The following is a 19,073-nucleotide window of genomic DNA, read 5'->3' as shown; positions in this document are numbered from 1 at the left end:
TTATCACAACAAAAAACAATGTTGTGAACAACAATCTGTAGGAGTTTTTTGCCTGGCCTTTCTGCTCTGGTTTTGGGTTTGTTTTTTATTTGGGGCAAGGGTGTGAGTTTTGGCTTTTTTTTCTTTCGACGAAGCACATAACTAGTTTATTAACTCACAGTGTATTAAATGCCACTGAAGTTTCAGACCCCCATTCTACAAAATGCTTCAATGCAACAGTCCTCTACAGGTGTCACATGTCTCCACATCAACTCCTCTGAGTGGGTCACTTACCTTCAAACAGAACCCACTGCAGCAAACAAATATTCTCATGCGATCATTTAACTTCGGTTATCCACTACAAATTTGTGCAGCTTATACACACAATGACTTCTGCAGTCTGAATAGCAAAAACTAGTCAAAATCCTGCAGGAAATTGCAGCACTCTTATTTTCCATATGGAAATCATATTTTTTCATAAAGCCAGGAAGAGCAGCTGTTACATAAACTGTAACATATAAGTAGGCTTACCATTAAATTCTCTTATGCATAAAAATATTCACAACTGATGGACGATTACTGCCTAATTAAAAAATCAAGTCCTACTTACGGAATTATGTTCAATATTAGAGGAATGCTTTTAGGCCAGTAAAGCTGTCATTTACCTTAAATATTTCAAGAAGGTAAGAGGAGTGAACATCCCACAAACCCAAACCACAGGACAGATGAAAACAGGCATCTAATTTAATGGAAGTACTTAACTTGGGGAAACTATAAAAAATATATCCTAGCAGATTGTAAAATTTCTCTTTATTGTACATTAAAGATTTGCTTTTACAAAACCAAGAGCAGACTGAAGAACTGCTACTAAAGGTTTACTAAGGAATATATTCCTTGAACATAGAGAAGGCATTGAGAACCAAGAGCACAGGTGCTTCAGGAAAATTTCTGCTGAAACATCACTATGACACACTAGGAAAAAAGAGGTTATTACTTTACATTTCACAAAGCTGAACACAGAAACCAGAAATATTACCTGTGTTAAACAAGAACTTCAATACCTACATTATCTCTGGTTTTCATATTCAGATTGTTTAAATTTTCTTCAGTTTCTTGGATTCTTCTTGTCCATGGGGCCTGCATTTCTTTCAGACACTTCAGTTCTTTCTTCACTTGGTTTCGGCACTGTTTCACTTCTTCATGCTGCTCACGAAGATTTTCATATTCCTTGGAGGAGTTGAAAGTAAAACAATAACAACCTGCTGTATTCTACTGCAGTGTTTTATACCGTCCAAAGATTTTATTTAACTGTTCATGAGTTTTAGAAAAAGATCTCTTTCAGAAACTAGCATTAGAGCAACTATGTAATTAATACTGTTAGTAGTTCAAATGACAAACAGTTGTAGGGATCATTCAGCCGCCAGTCAACAAGGACACATTATTAATACTTCTTAAATAATATGCAATTCAACTAGCAGAAGAAACAACCCATTTGTCTGCAATTACCTTGTCTCCAAGGTCATCTGGGATCACAGAAAAAACTCCTTAGCCCCTCTCTGTTCATAGTTTGAGACTACTTACACAGGAGTCTAAAAGCTAAGGAGCAAATAACCACAACAGACAATTCTGGGAGAAAGAAAAGAAATGAGCTGGACAGACTGTCAGAGCAAGTAACAGACACAGCCACTGCTGAAGTAAACCAAGGGGAGAGAGTGGAACATACTTTTCGGAAAAAAAAACTCCACCACACACCACAAACACCAAAACCACTGCTATCCAGGAAGTTTAACTCAAGATACATTCATGAGAGAAAAGAGATGGTAAGCAGTAGAGTGACCAAAAACCTCCACTTCAAGAAGACAGGAATTTTGTAGAGAAAGTAGTTTAAGCTAAAGGAGTCATTATTGGTGATTTTTCTGTGTGTGTTATACTCTCTGGAGAGAAAAAACATTAAAAAAGGAAGGAACAAAAAGAAGGGGAACCTCTCCCCAGCCCCTCCAAACTGAGAAACATAAGAGAACAATACATTCCATGACTATGAAAGGTTCATGAGGAAAAAATAAGATGTTCAGAGGTCCAGAGAGAGGAGTAGATTCAGGTATGCAGGGGGACAGAGGAAGGGATAGCTGTTTGACTTTGCCCCTAATTCAGAGCATATGCCTAGTTTATTCCAAGCCCTGGAGGTTAATATTACAACAGTAACAGTAATAGTAATAATAATTTTACACGAAGACCACCTGGAAGCTAATTTTAACAGGCAAATTGGCTTTATGTGCTACCACTTTTTCACAGTTACTTAACTAACCTGATGAATCACAGATAAATCAACCTAGGCTACAAAATCTAAGGTCTTTCTTGACAGTATCTTTTTCATAAACTCAAAAACTATTTGATGAAAGCTGCCGTAATTCTGTGAAGTACAGTCAGTAGCCACTGTTGCAAAGTTACAGAGATAAAAGGATTATATTTTCACTTATCTGAAAGATTCAGCTTAAAATTTAGCTCTGCTCTAAATAAGGCATTTGATTTCAAGATTAAAGCAAATGCACACATGTACAATTACACTTCTATGAAGTACAGGCAAGTTCCACAGAACTGTCATGACATAATTTTTACACAGCAAATCCTTTTAATACTTTAAGAAATTCTGACTTAACCAAAATACAGAGATCTTGTGTATCTGTACTCGAGTAACTTTGATGCTTCTAATTACGCACTCCACTAAAGACTTGCAGAACTCCCAAAGCATTTCAGCTTTCTCAAGAGATATTTGCATCTTAAACCAATGTTTTTCTTAATTGTACACGTGAGGGGAGGAAAAGAAGAATGGACATAGCTTGACCAAAACACATTTTCAAAACTGCATGCCATGATTACACGAACTATGGAATTCCATGGAACTTAAAGTATATGCTCAAAAACTTATTAGACATAGATATAGGTGAAAATGGTGTAGAATTCCCCACATATAGAAGCAGTTGTCACTGTCTAGAAAAAAAATAGCTTAACAAAAAAATGTTCCTCAGGTAAAAAGCAGTAGAGTCTTCAGAATTAAAATGTACTTCAACGGTGATCAGAACATGAGAAAGCTCACTAGACCCTCTCGCTAGACTCTCATCACTAGACTTCTCTTTTCCTCTATGATTAAAAAATAGTCTAATGTCATATTTGAGTTATCATATTTCCAGGCTGTCTGTTTCTCTACTTCACAACATCGTGCAGTGTTTATACATCTGCCTTCCAGCTGACTTGAAAGTTCAGGTGTAGCGACTCTGCTTGGTTACAAACATAAATTCAACAGGCAGGTGTGTTTAGTCTTCAAGTTGAAATCTGCATTTAGGGGAGGACGGAGCAAATGAAATATCCAGAGAAGGAAAAACAGACTCCCATACTATTCTCAATTTCAGTAAACCCCATTTTAAAATACAAATCCACCAATTTATTCTAAGGACTAAACAGCGCTAGGTCAAAACAACAAAAAAAATCCCATGCTCTTGTAGAACAATGCAATTCTTCTCTTACAAAGAGCTTGGTATTTTTGCAATGTAAGAGAATACTAAAAATTCTGTCACAGTTTAACAAATCACAAAAGCGCAACAGAATGTGAAATTTTATTACAGCCTATAATTCAGATATCCTCTACCTAGTAAAACAATTACATCAATGCCCTTCCATTTCAAATGTAAATTAAGTACGTGAAAGATCTCGTGTTAAAATTTATTAGAATTTCCCTATAGTCACTGTTGTCAGCATCTCTAAAGTGCACATTTACCTCCAGTCCTCTTTTTTCTGAATCTAATACACACTACTGATTCCGTACTGTCAATCAGAATTCCACCAAGGTGTCAAAGCACACTGTTGTTTCCACAGATTCAGTGGCCAAAAACTTAGTTAACTGAGTGCAACCACTAAAAGCCTTTAACATACTAAGCAAGAGAAACTGTCTAGAAGACAGCAGTGCAAGTAAGGTGTTTAATCAGACAAAGACTGACTAAACTTGCTTAAGTATGACATAACTAACAGCAATGTTCTCTAGTTTGTGGAAGGCAACTTAATTGACAGCAGATAAAATCATTAGCTTAGTCTTCCTCTACCAGTGTCCAGCAAGCCTTTAGAGCTCTGTATAAGCAAGTATCTTAGAGCAGAGAACAATCAGCATCAAAAGCCTACATTTATTATGCAACACCAGGCTAACATGTGTAGTAAGAAAAAAATCCTACTATTCAGGAAGTACTGACATCACAGAAGGTATATCCTACTTCCTTAACACCTACCACCATCCATCTATTTAAACTGCTACTCCTAAATCCCTCTGCTGTTAGCAGGATGATTTGAAGGCACTGATGGGATTCCCAGTTGCTCAAGATGCAAAGGCCATAATGCTCTTTGCATAGCCATGTCAGGCTTCAGTATATGCAAAATTGCAAAAGTAAGTTTTCTGCATTCTTCACAAGCAGTAAATCAAGTTTTCTGGAAGTTCTATGTCTGCATTCCATTAACTCTATACTTACATATAATATAATTAAGCTTGCAAACAACATATTGTCTCAGTAAACTGAAATCTCCATCAGTTTGAGCTGTTTAGAATCATTTAATCTGACTGATCATTCAACACTAAACTAAGGTAGTATTAAAGTGCTCCTCAGAAATACTTACTTTGATTTGTGTAAATGACCTGTTCTTTACTCTAGGTTCTTTCAAATGTCTTTAAATATTTTTCTGTTCAAATGCTAGCATTTTTGAGATTGGCAACTTAAATTCAGTGACATGTCTGTCATCACACTAAACTTCAACTAATAAATTAAGAGGAACATAACTGCTAAAAAATTTTAGCCAAAAAAATATAAAAAAGTGACAGCTGAAGAAGCAAGCAGAGCTATCTAGAGCTTAAACCAGTTGCCTCTGCACAGAATAAAAGGAGTACTTCTCTTGGCCTGCACTACTGGCTTTCCTAACTGTGCGGGAACTGCCTGAACTACTTCTTGAAGCAACCTATGCAGCTAGGTATGTAAGCAAACACCACAGTTAGACCAAGAACACAATTTCAAGAACTGGCCTGCTTGCACTAAGCATTAAGCAATGATATTCAAATTACTCCAGTCACACTTCTTCTAAAGCAACTTTTGGCCTATTTCTAAATTCACAGTCTTAGAGAAAACAGGTTGAGTGATAAAGACATTGGAAATCAAACTTACCACCCACGGCCTTTTTCTCTCAAGCATCTCTATTAAGTCTGTGTGGCGCTTGAATTCATGGTATCGTTCAACATCTTGTTTGTACCGTTCAACCCTCTGCTTCATTTTCTCCAATGTGGTGGTTTTTTCTCTGCACAAGTTCTGTAATAAAGAATTTCAGGTTTTACAGTATCTCAACAGTTCCCAGAAAATAGTCTACATCTCATCTGTACATTAAAGCAGAAATTTAACATCAGAGGAAACATTTTAGTACAGCAGTAACTGGAGGGCAACCATCCAAAACGACAGGAACAGGAGAACAAAGGATTAAAAGAATGGCCTGTTATGGCTAAGGACAGACACTGTTCCCAGAACACTGGTCCTTTTCCTTTTTGTCTGTCTCTTTGTTTTCGAGGAAGTGAGCAACACTAAAGCAAAGGACCATGCTTTAATTCATAAGCCAATGACTTACAGAGACATAAAATACTTGTCTAGAAAAGTTGTTGCCAGTCAAAAATCCCAAAGAAAGCAGTACTTGACAACACGCATTCCTCATCTTTTGGGTCTGGACCATTTGCACACAACTTCGTAGTTACAAGCATGTGAGTGTCAGAGTGAATGAGTTCTGAGAGAAGATGAGCATTATTTGGTAAAATCAACTTACCACAGACTTTGTAAGTAAATTCCACCTTCTAATTCTGTTACATGTCAGGATAAAATTTATTTCACTTTTCCTACGTCCACTCCTGTCTAAAGAACGTATTTACCTCCAGTACTCTTTCCTTTTCTCTGAAATTTTTCAGTTCGCAATGAAACTGGTACATTTCTGGAGAACCAATGGACTTTTCAGTGGCTTCCAGCAACTGAGTCTTACTCAATTTTGTAAATTCTCCAACTTTGTCCTACAAAATTTTAAAAAGTTATAAAAAATACAGGATTAGTTACAACAGTGCAATACAATAATACTGGATTTATTCTATGCTAAATAACTCTGTCATAGTTAACGACCATCTCATGGAGTAGCCATCAAGCCTTCCAGAAAATTTGTTCTCAGGATGCTGAAGCAGTCTTGCAGTATAAATCTTTTGCAGTATACATACTATGACTAACTCGAAAGTAAAGCCACATACAAGTTATTATTAAAGCTGGCAGACAAGGCTATTGGAAGAATTTCTGTTGAAATACTGAAATACTCTGAAATACTCTGTTGAACAGAGTTGCTCAAAACTGAGACTGATGCAAGAAGTGTGCTTGCTGTTGATACACTCGGAGAGAACAAATAAACCAGAACTATCAACACTCTAATATTGACTGAACTGACTGTACTGAAGAGAAAAAGCTCTTTTAAACACAAAGATGTTTTACCAGAGTATTCTGGAAGTTCCAAACAAATACTGTACATAGGTGAAAATGAACGCTACGTCACCTGGCCTATTTTTATTTCTGCAGTATTAGCTTTCTGACTTTAATGCTCTTCTGCACGTCTTCTTGAATTCAACAATAACCCCATGGCTAGGCTCTGATAAGGTTTCCTTTCACTACCATTCCTGATGATCCACATGAACTGGGAAGGAACCTGTCACAACTTTAGGGTGCAGTGTGAGGTAACTTAGCTTTCTACACATGAATCCTGACCTGCTTGAACATGCATCCAAATACAGAAACTGCCAGTAGTATTCTTTAATCTCTCTCTTTTAAGACCTACTTTCCATTAGGATGACTTTACTCTTACATAATTCAATCCTATACATCTTTCAGCCCTATGCTCAATAAACTGCTGACATTACCAGAAGGGCTGTATTAGCAAGTGCTGCTACTTGAACATGAAGACAGGGAACATCAGCATCTTTCCTCTCAGAATCAACAGGTACAAAATTGTCCGATTTGTGAGCTTTAAAGGTCACACAGCTCCTCTTTTCTTTCACCATCACACGTGCATGGCTGCCTCAACCCTGCTCTTCTTTGTGCTGACCCACTGAACTAGGCAAAGTGCTGCTAAAGCTAACAAAATCTTCTCAAACCACAGCACTCCATTTGCACCCACTGTCTTTCAAAACTGATTCACACCTGAGGAAGAAACTGGCACAAGTTGTCCACCTGGATGTTTAAGGCTGCAATTTGTTCTTCTACTGCTTTCAGGGTTGCTGGTTTTCCGTTGATAAACCACACTGATGCGTTGTTCTCCACATAAATCTTACGCGTGATAAGAATATTTTCTGGTGGCTTAAACCTGATTAACAGAAAGAAGTGTTTACACTTTCAACAACATCTGAAAAGTGTTACACCTTTAAAGGCTACCCAGTGTCAAAGTATTGTCAAAATTTATAGATAGCTAAATATTTACTCTAAATTAACTGGACAGTAGCATCAGATTCTTATTTCCATGATTCAGAAAATATCCAGTACTTCAATGATGAACTAAACTCACACAGGAAACATCAAGAATAGCTGCAAATCTTAACTGAGAAGTTACTTATATAAATGAGATGCTCATACTGAATGTATGAAATACTTAGAAGTTGTTACAAATATGAACAGTTTCTATACAAGCATAATCTGTGTGACATTAATAAGTTTTAAAATTGCTGTGAAGGTGGTACAGTACATCTTGAACTATTAGTACACAGAAATACATCAGTTAGCTGTGTATATATACTCAATTAGAGAAAAAAATAGCATACAACACAAAAATACTTATTTTCATTTTCTGCTTTTAAAAACCACAGAAGATACATTTGTTTTCATTTAGTTTTCTAGCTCCATACCTATTTTCAAAAATTTAGTCTGGTCAAGATGCAGCAATAACAACTAAGTCAAACTCCTGGAATTTTGGTTTACCATTTTGATTTAAAAACTGCCTAGTGCCTGTTAAGCACACTCTTAAAGGATGGGGAATATAGACTTGCAGAGTGACCATGTACCTCAGGACATTCAAGAATGAAGTTCAATGCAGAAGTGAGTACATATCTGCTGCTGGTGTTTGGACTAAGCACCATAGGCATATGATCCTGTTTCTTGATTACTAAACTACTACTTCCTGCGTCACCTCATTTTAACTTATGAGGCTTCATTCCAAAGACCTACAAAGCCATGCTCCTTCCTTTCATTAAAATAACATCATTTTACTATCATAACTTGGGTTTAGCTACATTTCAAGCGCCAAATTCAACAATGGGCAACACATGCCTACAGAACTTCAATTTTTAGTTCCTGTAAAAACAAGCAATCTTCTCCATCATTGTCTCCCACCTTACATGTTGTATTTAAACATTTTCTACCAATCAGACAAATGACTTAACTACACTGCAACCATGACATGCTAGGTCTAATGAGCTATGAAATGCTAAATCTTCACACATTGTAAGAGTCTCTCCAGAATTTCAAGTACCATTGGAATACATTTATGTTAAAACAACCACACCATCTACCTGAAAGACAACCTACCTCGTGAATACATCTCGCCTGGGCAAACACTAAAGAAAGTCTTACTTGATCATTCCCACAATAACCAAAATGGACAGACAAAAATTTTTCCAAGGTCTGCTGCGGGTTTTGTTTTGGGGTTTTTTTTTGTTGCTGTTGGGGGGTTTTTTTTGTTTGTTTTTTCTTTGTTTTTGGTCTCAATAAAATTTACTTTTTAGAGAAAATAAATTTTCTCTAATTCTGATCAGGGCGGCCAATTGTTACACAAATTAACACAGGCTATGAATCAGTCGACCATCTCTATTTTCTCTTTCATTCGGGCCAAGAGACTAGGCTAAGGCTTATTAAAATCACCTGTGCCATAGCATCCACAAAAAAAAAATGCATGTAGAATTGCCCTATGCATAAGCTACTAATGGAATTTCAAGTCCAAAAGATTTCCAGTTGCTCTGTTTTGCAACAGCTTACCTATAAGACTGCATTACATGGAATTAGTCAGATCTTTTCTTTTACTTCCCTTCTATCCGTATGTGATGTTTTCAGTGACAATGTAGGCAAGCCCCTCTGTAGCACTGTTTTTTAATTGTAATGCATTTCTAGCAGTCAGTTTTGTAATTTTTCTTATTTTGTACTGTTGTAGCATATTTTATTCTTGATGGATTATTCCTTTCCCCCCTGGGTTACTGGGTTTGCCCTGGCTGTCCATCTCTCCAAAGCTCTGCCCCTTTGTTCCCCCTTTCTCCTTCCATTGAATGTCAATCCCTCCCCAAGCCTGCCTCTTTTTCTACAAACTTCCCTATCAATCTTGCGTCCTTCGAAACCCCACAGGTTTGTTTAAATTCTTCTCCTCCCCTGCAGTACCTTATTGGTTTAAACATTGTACTCCCCGCCTTGTGTTCCACCCCCAATTTCTCCCAATTGGTCCAAGATTGTGTCCTTTGAGGGGTCTCAGACCAAGGCCCCTCCTTGGTGCCACAGCTGACACAATCCACCGCAGTTCCTGAAGCCGGAGTCTTTGCTGCCCCACGGTTGGGCGCCAAATGCCACGGTGCCGGATCATGCCAACCAGCTCCTGGCACCGACAGCACAGGTGGGCTGCCCCCAGAAAGCTGCCCAATCCAGGGTGCAGCTAACAGGGAATGGCAGGTCTGCGGCTCAAGTGGACTGCAGACTGAGCCGAGGGTAGGGACAAGGATCAGGGAGAGGCCCTCCATATGGTTTCCAAAGAAGTTTATTCCTGGAGGTTCAGTGACAGAAAGGGCAAACTCAAACGCATGCATCAGATTATAAGGGGGAGGAGGTCTCAGGGAAGGACACAATCTTAGACCAATTGGGAGAAATTGGGGGTGGAACACAAGGCGGGGAATACAATGTTTAAACCAATAAGGGACTGCAGGGGAGGAGAAGAATTTAAACAAACCTGTGGGGTTTCGAAGGACGCAAGATTGATAGGGAAGTTTGTAGAAAAAGAGGCAGGCTTGGGGAGGGATTGACATTCAATGGAAGGAGGAAGAGGGAACAGAGGGGCAGAGCTTTGGAGAGATGGACAGCCAGGGCAAACCCAGTAACACAGGGGGGAAAGGAACAATCCATCAAGAATAAAATATGCTACAACAGTACAAAATAAGAAAGATTACAAAACTGACTGCTAGAAATGCATTACAATTAAAAAACACAACGCTACACCCCTCCTACCAGCAGTATCAGAATAAGAAAGTGAAGACAGATCAATCTGTTTTAAAACTTAGACTTTTGTCTTTTTTCTTTAATGAAAAGAATCCTACCACCACGTAGTGATGGCAGTAGTGACAAAATCATCAGAACCTTAAATGTAATCAAAAGCTAAACACACCGTACAGAACTATCTTTTTCTATGCATTTTTTGTACATCAAGACAAGGTGAAATGCTGCAGAAAGCAAGATCAAGAGTAGCCGTCACTGCTTATTTCTTATGTGATAATTATATAACTTTATGTTCTGAAGCCTGCAGGAATTAAAAAAGGACAAGTTAAGCTTAAAGACAAACCTCTGCACAACACATTTTTTTCTCACAAGCTTGTGAATGACTGTATGGGGAAATGGTCCAATTAAAAGCACATGAGGAAACAGTTTTACTACTTACAGTTCAATTTCCACCATGCCTTTCATGCACCCCTCCTTCACAAACAGACCAACCTACAAAATGAATTTACAAGTTGGTATTGCAAAATAAAATGTATTATCTCACAAGAATACGCATTTGTATAATGGAGCTACTTAACAATGTAGTTTATTAAAAACTCACAATTAAAAGCAAAATAAAGCACTAATTAAAAATAAAGGAAGACACTACTATTCTCCACCATCAGCAATAGAACCTCCTCTACAAGTTAACAACTTCTGATCAACTTGAGCCTCCAAAACGGAACAAATTATAATCAGCAGATCCACAGACAGGAAAAAGTTCTCGTGAATTTGGGGAACAAAGTGAAAAGACACTGCTGAGTACCTGTGCTAGAACTGACAATTCTAATAGCATGAAAATACATCATGACAATTAAAGAGAAATACCAACACACAATACTGCCATGCAGTCAATCCCCATATTCCCATTTGTTTCTGACTGAACAGCTTCAAGAGAACATGTGCAATCATTCAGGCACCCAGATTCATTGCTCCAAACCTACTCAGAGAAATTGCATCCAACGAGAATATCCAAGAAAGCAAATGCAACATTTTGAAAATGTCAAGATATTACCTTCCTACTAAAGTGTCAATGCATATCTTGACAGTAAAAAGTGAAAACAGAGTACAGCAATGCAAATTCCATTTAAATCAAAGATCAGTGCCTCTATGCTTTCAGCTGAATTTTCAAGACACATTAGTGAGTATGTTATTTCTAGAGGTATTTTGGAATTTATTTTAGACTTTGTCTATTCCTCCTTTAGTTGGTACTTCTTATCAAATGTTTAGGCCATTAAGTGGCATTTTTCTACCTCACTGTGGATGCTTAGCCATCTTCAAACAAAATCTCTAGTCAACTCAGACTGCCCTACAACTTAGGTGTTTTCATTTCATAATTTATACAAGACAGCTAGTAGCTAATTAAAATAACTCCCCTTTGTCTCTGGACCAGGTTACTCTTCAATTCAGATGCCTCAGTTTTTATAAAAGTAAAGCAAAGCAAGGAAGAGAGTCTTTCCCCCATCCTCTGCTGGACAGCGCTCTGAATGAAATTCAGATTAACCATGGAAATTACAAAAGCTCATCATTACCTTATCAGCTCGCCCTAAGAAAGCAGGTCTTCCAGCCAGTCCCAGGCAGATGGCACAAACAATACTTGACTTGCCTGTGCCATTAGCACCTACAACCAGGTTCAGGTTGGGCCCTGGACGTACTTCACAGACAGTGTATGTCCTAGAAAGCACAGCAAGTTTTTGAATTTTAAAACACTGTACTACCTTTAAAAGAAAAAGGAACTTGCTTAGAAACATTTCATTACTTCATTAAACAATTACCTCCTCTAGACTCAATTGTGAAATACCATTTTGTAAGAAATCTCCAGAGTGAAAACTAACATTTCAGTGAAACACCATGAAAGACATTCCCATCAGCCAGAGTACTCACCAGAACTTTCTTTAAAATCAGTGACTGCAAAGAATAAAATCCAGCAATAGAATGATAACTTTTTAAATAAACTTACTAGGATCTTATTTTATTTTATGCATCAAAAAGAAGACAGAAAACAGATCATGCAGTAGCTTTCTGGAGTTCAACTCGTATCAAATCATCCCCAGTGTTCGGGTTTTTCTAACTGCATTAGACATCTTTCAGCATGTACATCCAGAATGCCTACTGCAATAGTAACTTTGGGAAGAGACCAAACTCACCTATGCAAACTCGCATCAAGTTGACACCCTACATTTCTAAAGAATCATTTGACGAATTTCCTATTCCTGAACTGTGTCAAGCACAGAGAGCTGAAACACTCCCACAAAAGGAGTACAAAGTAGTTAATGCCAACGCAATATTTTAAACTATGTACTTGCAGAAGAGAAGGTATATGAACCTTTACAGAGGATTTAACTACTATCTCTGAGGATTCAATTAACACCTAACACGTGACTCATGCACTATTCTACTGAAGATTTTCAAGGCTAGCATGGAGCCGTAAGAAAATGGTCCGACGACTTCCGCTGGTCCAAATACGTCCAAAACCCATGGTAGTCGCAGTACACAGCAGGTGGAAAAAACACGTGCGAAGACCACAGACACTTCATCCTAATGGATCTCAAGGCCTATCGCCACTGCCCTACGAGCACTTCCTGCAGTCTCCCCTCTCCACTGCTTGGCAGCCACCTGCCTGAGAGACGAAGAGCACGCAGAGGCTGCACAGCCGACAGAAGCCATCGCCGCTGGGCAACGCTGGCCAGCACCGGGGAACGCGCTGCCAGGGACGCGACACTGCGCTGACAACCCCTGCGATTCGTAACCCACACAGCAGTGTCTTCCAGCGCCCCACGCCGAGTAAGACACCACCTTCCCTAGAACATCGCTTCCCGCACCCCCTCCGACAGCCCTCGGTACCCGCGCGACCCCGCTCCGCTGCTTCGGCCCCTCCACAGCGGGGCGGAAGGAGCAGGCCGCGGCTGCTCAAGGGAGAAGAAACGCCCCCCGCTCACTTACATGAAGTTCTTCATGAAGATCCTGAAGATGGAGCCCAGTACGAAGGGGGACTTGGACTCACCACGCCGCACAGCTTTCCCCTTTCCCCGCGCCGCCGCCATGTTTTACCCCAGGCCGCCCCTCCTTCCTCCTTCCCCCTTGGGACGGAGCCCGCGCCGCGCGCTCGGGCCCGCTCTGCGGGGCCGGGTTGGGGCGGTGCCCAGCCCCGCGTTCCGCCGCCCGGCCCCGCAGAGCGCCGCCGCGTTCCCTGCGTTCGTTTACGGCGTTATGAGCAGCTGGGCGTGTTTAGTTTGGAGAAGACTGACAGGAAATCTCGTTGATGCATACAGCTGTCTCAAAGGCAGATGCCAAGAGGCGGTTGCTAGACTCTTTTCAGTAGTGTCCTGCGACAGGATGAGAAGCAGTGGCCATAAAGTAAAGCTTAAGAGCTTTCCTCAACATGAGAAGAATTTCCTTACATTGAAGGTGGCAGAGCACTGTAACAGCCTTTCTCTGGAGGTTGTGGAGTCTCCCTCTCTGGAGGCATTCAAGCCCCACTTGGACACATTCCTGTGTCACTTGCTGTAGATGACCCTGCCTTGGCAGGGCGGGTTGGAATAGGTCATCTCCAGAGCTCCCTTCCAACCCTAACAATTCTGTGATTCCATGATTCAGGCTAATGGTTCGGGTAAATAACATTCCAAGACTGGCTGTCAGACAAGAAATTGTTCCTGGGTGTTTCTGGGAACACAGCTTGAGGGTGAGCCCAGGAGCCAGGAATCGAGGCTGAGGCCTCAGGAGAGCTCCTGAGTGGCCCAGACCGAGGAGCGTGGCCGGGGAATACATCACAACAGACAGCACGTCTTTTCTTTGAGGTGGGATCAGAGTCAGGTTTTGTGTCTCAAAAGATGAGAGATGGAACAGGACTCAGTGTGTCTGTCACACTGCCAGAGGAGCGTGCTCTCTCCAGGCTTTGCCCTACACCGCTGCTCCTTCGCATCTCCTGAGTGAGGGCAGGCACACTGGCAAGCGCTGCTCGCATCCAGGTGGACAAAATGCCAGCTCTACTAGTGCTTGGCTTGAGATGTCTTGGTTAATATTCATTATTGTGAAGTTTGTATTAGGTTTATTTTTGTGTGACACCATAGTCAGAATACCATTTCATTTACTTTACAAAGACAGAATAACAGTCACATTTTATAAAAGTTGTTATTCTGGATTTCTGTTGGTGTAAGTGAGATCTGAACTTGCCCCTCTTTTTGGAAATTAATAAGGGTAATGATAAAATAAAAACTAATGGGACAATATTTAAAGAATAAAGCCAATATTAGAATAAGGACAGTATTGAACAGGAAGACAATAAAAGGGCTTTACACTGATCTCAGGACAAGCTGGGCTCCAGTCCAGCACAAAGCTACGTTTATAGCAATCAAATACAAGCCCATTACCACTTGGGGCATTATAGCTGCTTTTCAAGGTTTTTTTCCTTTCCATTTTACAGATTGTGACACAACTGGGATCAAAGCAATTACTTGTAAGGTCGTCACTAGCTTTTGAAGAATTTTCAGACATTAAACAGGCCTGACATGGCAAGTCTCAAAAGAACTGTTCTTTGCCCCACTGTGGTAATGGTACAGCTACTGCAGCAGTGAAGAAAAGAAAAAATAGTAAATAAATATGGCTCCAGGACAAAAATTAATTGTATGAGGAGTTTCCCATTTGGACAGAGCTGATAGAATATTTTTTTTATCTCACCATGAAACTGAAGTTTGCTAGTGGAGAAATCTTAATGCACCATACCCAGTTTTCAAATTTTTTGTAGCCATTCTTTCACTAGTCTCTGAATTTCCTTTTCTATGAACTGATATTCATCAGATACTGAAGTAAATGAAAGCCACCTTTCAAATTTTCCCTCTGTACTTTAATTCCTGCCACAAAAATGATTGAAAAGGTGATGTTCCCTACTTAAGGAAGAACTTAGGTGTTTGTTTGGTTTGGTTTTTTTGGTGAGTTTTTTCCCCCACCTTTTTTTGCTTGGTGGTTTTTTTTTCCCCCCCCTTTTTTTTTTCCCCCCCCCCCCCCCCATCAGGACAATGCCTCACACCTTGTGGATAAATATTTCCTTCAGTAATGCTGATAAAATCACTGCCGCACTGAGGTCCCTAGCAGTCACTTAGTGGAGAACATGTTAAGAGTCCTTCATTTAGGCTTTTATTTTATCAGCCTAAATCTGATTACTTTGATAGAGTGAGGCAGAGTTATGTAAATCTTTAGAGATAGAGCCTAACAGTTGTACATCATGCTTCATTTCATTTACATACAGAGAATCACCAAGTCTGATTATCTGAACCACTTCATCTTCACTTGTTTTCTGCTTAGATAATTTGAGCTGAATATTGATAACAAAACATGCACTTTACAGAACAACTGTAAAATTGTGTTGATGCATAGGAAGCAGTCCATTATTTCTGTTTGCTTTCATTTTTAAATAATAGCAAGAGTGATGTATTCATAAGCAGCTGACTAGGGAGACTGTAGGTACCTAGGAGAGGCAGATAAGATATCAATTCCTTTTGGCTCTTCCTCAGTCTCCAGGAAACGAAAAAATGGCTTCAATCTGTGTGGTTAAATAAATACACGAGTATTGAATGTATTACATTGAACAATCTCTTCCATGTTTCTGCCACCAAAATGAATATTTACAAAAGATGCAAGGGCCTAGATCATCCCAGGTGCTGTTGATCCCTATAGGCTGTTAGGAAAAGCATATTCTTCGTTTTGAAAGGACCAGGATATGGTGGCTGTAAGAATAATTTCTACCACTCAGGATGTAGCTTCCTGCAGCAGTTCAGATTACTTTTTGTTAGCCTTCTTAGGTGATGTATTCCACACATTTCATTCTCTCCATGTTCAAAATAATGAATTCAGGCTACTTTATTCAGTTCAGTTCTTTCTCCTTACACTGACTAGTACGAAATATAGAGCAGAGCAGTAAGATGATACTCAAACGTTCATTTTATTAGGAAGTTATAGTAAATTTAAAAAAAAATTACACACCAATACATAAAACCTTAAAAAATAAAAAGATGTGAATTCAGTTTCCTATTAATATAAATGCAAGACATCTGTGATTGGGCAAAGTGTAAGTGCATTCTCTGTGAGTGTACAAACTTATTTAATAAAAAAAAATCCAAAACCAACAAGACTCTCATCCCAGAAAACCTATGGCTTTAAAGTGTTTCATTTCATATAATGCCACAGGCCAGCATCTTATGCTGAATTATACTAACACTAGAAGTGAGTTTGTTATTGATAAATATACTTGTTATAGTAAAATAACACACTATCACAAAAAATTGCCAGCAGAGTATTAAGTTTCCCAGAGAGATTTGTCATTGAGAATAATTGCACTTAACCTGTAGGATAATACTAGTAGCTAACACTATTTTCTTTGTTATTTCAAAACATTTATAATTTGCTTAACAAAAATCCATTCTATCCCCAACACAAAACATTCACTGAATGCAGATTTAAAATAACACAATATTGGACTTCAATTGTGCAACTTGAATGTCCTCTTTTTACTTATATACCAGAAACGTTAAAAAAATTAAAAATTAATGATCTGTGCAAAATAGGAAGCACAGATATGTGCTTTATGTAATATGTAATGTAATATGTAATAACTGATACCTCATGCAGAAGAGGAAATAATATCAAAAAATTATGGTCTAAGAAGCCCTGAGTCAATAATTTCATTGAAAAGGCGAGGAACATGAGTGTTCCAAGTTCTTCCTATGTATTGGTATGTACTCCAACCAGTCCAGTATTTACTTAAATCATATTTTAAAACAGGCAGTTTGTGCAGTTTCTAACATACAATTCTTCAATGTCCTTCATTCCTTTCAGCAGACTGTATTTAATACTCAATTTCATTTAAGCTGTCAGGATAGCCTGATGAGAACTGAATTTCTTCCACTTCTGGAATACAAAGAATGAAGAAATACTGTAATTATTTTTATTTTTGTCATACATAAGAATACTTACAGCAGAATTTAATGAGCATGCTGGATTTAAATGGTATTGTCATGTGGTTTTTAAAAAGTTTACGGCCACTAGTTTACTAGTTGAGATTCTGAGGATGATCTCACATCCTATTAGAGGGTAAAAGTTCTGCACTAACCCAGCAGCCTGATACTAAATTCAAATGGAGACTCAAAGGAAATATCACTCACCCACAAACAAGCACTCTGAATTTCAGGTGTCTCTTACAAAGTATCTTGAAACTTACCCAAACAAGGTCCTGCCTGGAACAAAATATCATCAATAGCTGTGTCACTTCTTATTGACACACCACGGATTGCCTCAAAAATAATCTGTAAAGTAAGACACAAATTTTCATTCATCCAAATGGTGGAAGGACTGAAAAAAATAATAGCCATGCAATCTATTTAAGGGATACCCTTTACCCTCTCCTCTGCCCTCCCTTCCCCTCTCCTTTCCTCTCCCTTTTGTTTTCCCCTCTCCTTAGACAGACTTCTGGCTTTGCATCATTCCTTCTCCTTGGTGCCCCCTTAGAAAGACCATCCTACAAGAAGCTGCCATTTCATCACAGCTCAGTAACTGTGTCAAATCTGGACAGGGCTATAGACAACTGAAGGAAAAGAAATTACACAAATGATCTTGAAAAAGCCCTACCACTACTGACAAAAAAATGACAGCATTTAAATTTAAATACTTTAAAATAACATTTAAATATGTTTAAATACATTTGAATTCATAACTATTTTCCTACTTGCAACTCATTCATGTCTTTAATAAATCCCCCCCTAACTGCATTTGTAAAAAATTAGATTATTTCATGTTCTTCAGGTATCCATTCAATGCCACCTACATTTAAACATTTTATTGTAATTTGTTTTTAAACAATACAAAACTTGGATTCTAGTACATACTTCATTTCAATATTCCAATTTGACTGCTTCTTGCTTTTTTTTCTTACCTGGTAGTTTGTATCACTTTCATATTCTATCAGTCCCCTTAGCCATGAGATGCTTTGTTCCCCTGTCCTCCTCCACAAAGGTATCTCTTCATCATCCCCTTCCTTTTTTAGATAAACACTTAATAATCCAGTCCCAGCTCCATACATATGATAGAAAAATGTCAGGCACTGTTTTCCAGATGTTCCTCTTAGTGATCTTGAAACTAGGTATGCTCTCTGTCCATAGACCATGTTAGATGCCTCTATATACATGTAGTATCCTTTAAAAGATATAAGTAAATATTAGCAAAGTAGGATACATTACATTGGAATGTTCATTATGCTCAATATATTCATTATATTAAAAAAAACCCCATGACTGAAACTGTTTTGTTAATGATTCACAGACTTTCTGCATTTGTGAACTGTAATATTTGAGATACTGTAATAATTGTGTGCTGTAATAATGCTGGGTTTGAATTCATAAAGCCAAGAGATGATCTAGTCTTTATAACAAGTTTATAGTATGATTCAGTCTTTAGAGAAAAAAGCAAGTTTTTTATTATGCTGTAATATGAGCTTTAGGTTTTGATTTTTAACTGACGGTACTTCTATGCATAGTGAACAACAAAGTATTTGAAATGGATTGCACTAGGTTTGGTACAAACCAGCTTGGGAATTCTCCAATACACTGTATGAATTATGGATCTACAGCTGTAGATAATGTTCCTTTTCACCTTCTCTCTTGACTGCTGCTCACCACCAAACTGCAACCTGGCTGAGAGGGGATGTCTTCACTAGGGGTTTGCACAGAGAATAGGACTCTTGAGTACCACAAGAGACTCTCAGGTATCCACTGGCTGCTGTTGCTG

At 38.7% G+C, this 19,073-nt stretch overlaps 2 protein-coding genes across 6 annotated transcripts in view; both read right to left on the bottom strand.

The window, feature by feature from the left end:
• SMC5 (structural maintenance of chromosomes 5) overlaps positions 1-13,398 on the bottom strand; it is a 47,777-nt gene extending 34,379 nt beyond the window's left edge. For 3 of the 5 annotated variants that reach the window (XM_005430450.3, XM_031064807.1, XM_031064808.1), the window contains exons 1-7: positions 13,242-13,397; positions 11,831-11,972; positions 10,699-10,751; positions 7,221-7,383; positions 5,921-6,055; positions 5,175-5,315; positions 1,045-1,206 (exon numbers count right to left, since the gene is read on the bottom strand). In XM_005430450.3, coding sequence (XP_005430507.3) covers positions 1,045-1,206; positions 5,175-5,315; positions 5,921-6,055; positions 7,221-7,383; positions 10,699-10,751; positions 11,831-11,972; positions 13,242-13,342 — 897 coding nt within the window. In that variant the 5' untranslated portion in view covers positions 13,343-13,397. Of the gene's footprint in view, positions 1-1,044; positions 1,207-5,174; positions 5,316-5,920; positions 6,056-7,220; positions 7,384-10,698; positions 10,752-11,830; positions 11,973-13,241 lie in introns of all 5 variants that reach the window. The other 2 variants (XM_031064809.1, XM_031064810.1) reach the window with 1 other exon arrangement.
• Positions 13,399-16,215: 2,817 nt separating this feature from the next.
• Positions 16,216-19,073, bottom strand: part of MAMDC2 (MAM domain containing 2) — a 33,668-nt gene continuing 30,810 nt past the window's right edge. The window contains exons 11-13 of the mRNA XM_005430449.2: positions 18,223-18,482; positions 17,512-17,596; positions 16,216-17,201 (exon numbers count right to left, since the gene is read on the bottom strand). Of these exons, the coding sequence (XP_005430506.1) occupies positions 17,140-17,201; positions 17,512-17,596; positions 18,223-18,482 (407 nt within the window). The 3' untranslated portion in view covers positions 16,216-17,139. The remainder of the gene's footprint in view (positions 17,202-17,511; positions 17,597-18,222; positions 18,483-19,073) is intronic.

Source organism: Geospiza fortis, unplaced genomic scaffold, assembly GCF_000277835.1.
Source record: "Geospiza fortis unplaced genomic scaffold, GeoFor_1.0 scaffold1466, whole genome shotgun sequence".
In the NCBI taxonomy this organism is placed as follows: Eukaryota; Metazoa; Chordata; class Aves; order Passeriformes; family Thraupidae; genus Geospiza; species Geospiza fortis.
This window is presented reverse-complemented; position numbering and strand designations above follow the sequence as displayed.